Genomic DNA, 3,741 nt, shown 5'->3' on the forward strand with positions numbered 1-3,741 from the left:
GGATCTACAACCGAAGACTGTCTTCATCCATCAGTAGCCAGCTGTTCCTCAGGGAGAGGAATCCTGAAGCCCTCTCCCGTTCGCGCCTGACTGGTTACAAGCTTAGGTTTGTGAAGGCATAGCATATGCAGCGGCAGCTGCTCTGAGCTCAGAAGTGCGGTGTCTGCACTATGTCCAGAGGACAGTGTTTTACAGCTCTGCTTCTTAACATTCAGCTCTAACACTAGTTAGAGGAGATTATCTTAATCTCTTAGTACCTTGAACAGGAAACTGAACTCGTTGGAGCTGATCCATAGACCCCGCACTGACCTTTGCAGCTGCCTAGGCGTGATGCCTGGCCGGGGGGTGACTTCTGGACTTTCTCCGTGCTCTCTGTAGCAAGGTCTCTTTTCTTTCTGTCTGCCTCAGTCTACCAGGCTGTAAAGTGGTCAATCTCGAATCCGCAGCAAGGTTCTTTGTTGCCAATGCTCTTAAAGATCGTTTCCTCTTATCGCCGCTATTGTAATGTAAAATTGTATCATTATATGGTAATTGCTCAGCACAATACCTGGCATTGTGGCAAATAATCAATTGTTAAGTGAATATTTTTTCCCTGAACTTTTGATTTTTTTTTCTAATTGCAATGTCAACAATTTGTAGTTTTATTTTGTTTGTTTTTCAAGACAAGATTTCTCTGTGTAGCTCTGGCTGTCCTGGAACTCATTTTGTAGACCAGGCTGGCCTCGAACTCAGAGATCCATCTTCCTTGCCCTTCCAAATGCTGGGATCAAAGGTGTGCGCCACCACCCCTTGGGCAAAGTCTACAATTTATTCTGAGATCCAGCCTAACTGTTAGATTGTTATAGAACAATTATCCTCTTTACATCCTAAAACAGGGGAGGGCCCTGACTAATTTTCCCAAAGCTTTCTCTTACCGTTCATCTCAAAGACCAAAGATGCGATTGCATTCCTTACCTCGGCAGCGGAGGGTTTTTGTATGTCTCATGACAAGTTACGTCGCAGTCTATTTTAAGCTTGAAGTTATTGAGGTTACCATTGCAGCCAGTGAACAGAAAAATCTGACACTGTTTGGCAGTTTGGTTGTAGAAAAATCTAAAATGTACTTCATAGCAGCTGCCAGGCTCCATTTCCAAAAGACAGGGATCTGCATGAGAAGTGTGACCATGGAGTTAGAGGAAGATGACTAAGATGCGACAGGAAGTTTCTTCCTGTTCAGAAGCTTTGAAAAATTCCTTCTGGGGATGGTGAGAAGGCTTGGGGAGTTAAGGTACTGACAACTGGAGCTATATCTCTGGAGCCCATAGAGTGGGAAGAGAGAAGCAACTTCCTCTAGTAACCCTCCAATCTCCACATGCATGCACAAGTGTGCATGCCTATATATGTGCGTGCGTGCGCACACGCGCGCACACACACACACACACACACACACACACACACAATGTAAAAACTAAAAGAGAAAAATCTCTGCCTTCAGTGTGGAAACATTTTTGCTCAGGGACTCTGAAAAGTTTCCGCTTTTTCTCTTACAGAGTCACATGGTGAAGCCATCTTGGTCCAACACAAACAGCTTACCTCTCCAGGTTGTGGTCCTGGACAGCGATTTTGGGAAGGACCGTATTGTGCATGGCTTAGCTTGCACAAAGTGACAAGGTTCCTTGTACTGTGTACCTTCCAGGCTACCCCAGCTCTCTGCTTCTCCTTGCTCTCATTGCCTAGCCTTTCAATTGCCTGCTGAACACACACCCCCTACTTCTTACACACTCACTATACAACTTATGTTTCAAAATTCAGGTGACTGTTTTTTGTTGTTCTAAAGCTAGATGAAGAACCAGGGGCAGGCGCTTTTGCCCCTTCGTTCCTCGCTGTTCTCCATTCCTTCTCTTGTCTTCAGGGAGCAGCTGCCTCACTTTTAGTGGCTAAGTAGTGGGTACGAATGACTGAAACAGCCACGCTGGGGCTTATATTGACAGCCGAGTGCATCGCTGCTCACCATTCTGCAGTCTCTAATTTATTCTCTGATAAAGACTACTTGTCTACGCCTAGTAACACACATGGTTTTATTTGATACTTACAATACTCTCTGACTTTCTAATGTTTGTTTTACACATGGGCAAAGTGGGGTTGTAGGGAGGAGATGGTAATTGGCTCAGAGTCTTGCCTAAAGGCACACATCTGCTGAGTGACAGGACCAGAGTTTGTACTACTTAGGCCTGGAGAAAGTCTCCCTATGGGCTACAGCGACACTGTAAACTCTATAGAGGTGCAGAGGCTCAGAGCCTCAATAATCCCTGTGTGAAAGTTCCTCTCTCTCCTTCCAATGCAAGCTCTTGGAAGATCTGACCTGCTTGTCCTATGCCACAAAGCCCCCTATCTCAAAACTCTTCCAGTCTTTGACCTCCTACCAAACAATACTCTCTCTGGAAAGGTCTTACTTGTGCCATATATTGTTTCAGCCTCGTGGAACACCCACGAGTCCCTCAAAGTAAGTGACACCCCGAGTTAAGGGGCTGAAGGTTGGTGGGTACTGCCACAACAGAAGATCCTTCTGCCCCACCCAGGGGAGTTGCTTACATTTCTTTCTCCCCCCCCCCGCCCCCCTCACGATCGACCCTGGAATTTCCCTTCTGTTTTAACTGTACTCATACCGTTGTAGTCCTTGCAGAGATGGTTAACTAGCCTCTCAACACCGCTCAGTACTGGAGGACTGAGTGAGCAGAGGAGGGAGAATCCCAGGAGAAATCCCAGCTTAGTGGGCTTCATGGTGGAGCAAGCAGCAGAGAGGAGAGGCTGTTGCCAACTGCTCTTATACTTCCGGTTCGGTTTGGAGGGAGGGCTCAATGCCGAGGGCCAGGGTTGAGCGTTACTGGGTTGAGTTGAACCCTGAGTGCATGAGTACCCAGCTGTGAAGCTAAAGGTCCTAGACTGATTCAATTCCTGATAGTGAGCTCCATATTCATGTGGAAACAAAGCAAGCTTAGGGACCAGGGCATCTGCACATGTGTAACCATGGAGGGTTGGACCATTGGAGCAAGGAATTTCAAAAGAATCGCTTCTTTCCCGTATTCTGAAAAGCAGAGAAAAAAAAAATGGCCTGGTGCATTAGAAAGGACAAAAGAGTGACATTTAAAGCGTCTTCCTTCATGCCTTATTCTATATGACGTAAGACCTATGGGCTAAGTCATTAAATTATTACACCAAATCCACGAGGTAGGTATATTCATCACCACTGGCGGATGCTAAACAGACAGAGGCTATCTGCACAAGGTCCCGTATCTGTTGTAGAGTGGACACCTGGTCTGAAGCTGGCTTCAGTGTTTAGGAGTGTTTTGTTATTGTTGTAGTACTGCTCGAGTTTTGGAGACAAGATCTGGGTGTTTACCCCGATTTATATAGAAACTTGTGTAACCCATGTTGGCCTTGAACATCTGACCTTCCCACCTGAGCCTCCCAAGTCCTGGGATTACAGCCCTGGGCTTTCCCACTCCGCTGATCATTTCAGTCTGTTACTTTGTTTTGCACAATGCTCTACTACTCCAGAGTATGAAGCCACCTTGAGCTAGACTTTTTTTTATAAGTTTAGAAAAAACAATTCCCACTTAGAGCCTGGGATGACTTGTCATTGATTTCTTTTGGTGAACTATGAAATCAAGCCTCCCTTTTATTTTCCAGTGGCTTCAGATTCCTCTCAGGGATTTTTGCATTTACTCAGCCGCTACCAAGAGCTGCAGTCATATAGTAATA

At 45.9% G+C, this 3,741-nt stretch overlaps 1 protein-coding gene across 1 annotated transcript; it reads right to left on the reverse strand.

Annotated features, from left to right (window-relative positions):
- Nucleotides 1-321: 321 nt before the first annotated feature.
- LOC110290477 (kunitz-type protease inhibitor 4) lies at nucleotides 322-2,760 on the reverse strand. Its single transcript, XM_021157028.2, has 3 exons — nucleotides 2,646-2,760; nucleotides 955-1,144; nucleotides 322-496 (listed from the first exon to the last, which is right to left on the reverse strand). The coding sequence occupies exons 1-3, from the start codon at nucleotides 2,758-2,760 to the stop codon at nucleotides 322-324; spliced, it is 480 nt and encodes a 159-aa protein (XP_021012687.1).
- Between the last annotated feature and the right edge of the window lie 981 nt (nucleotides 2,761-3,741).

This window comes from Mus caroli, unplaced genomic scaffold (assembly GCF_978045245.1).
Source record: "Mus caroli unplaced genomic scaffold, Mus_caroli_1 scaffold_2, whole genome shotgun sequence".
Classification (NCBI taxonomy): domain Eukaryota; kingdom Metazoa; phylum Chordata; class Mammalia; order Rodentia; family Muridae; genus Mus; species Mus caroli.

Excerpts from the sequence above, each read along its gene's own strand:
- LOC110290477 (XM_021157028.2), bottom strand. The coding sequence starts at position 2,760 with ATGAAGCCCACTAAGCTGGGATTTCTCCTGGGATTCTCCCTCCTCTGC. Across the intron at positions 1,145-2,645 it reads TCTCTGCAAGGACTACAACG|ATCCCTGTCTTTTGGAAATG; the intron begins GTATGAGTACAG and ends CTTCTCATGCAG. Across the intron at positions 497-954 it reads AAAAACCCTCCGCTGCCGAG|CGGCGATAAGAGGAAACGAT; the intron begins GTAAGGAATGCA and ends ACATTACAATAG.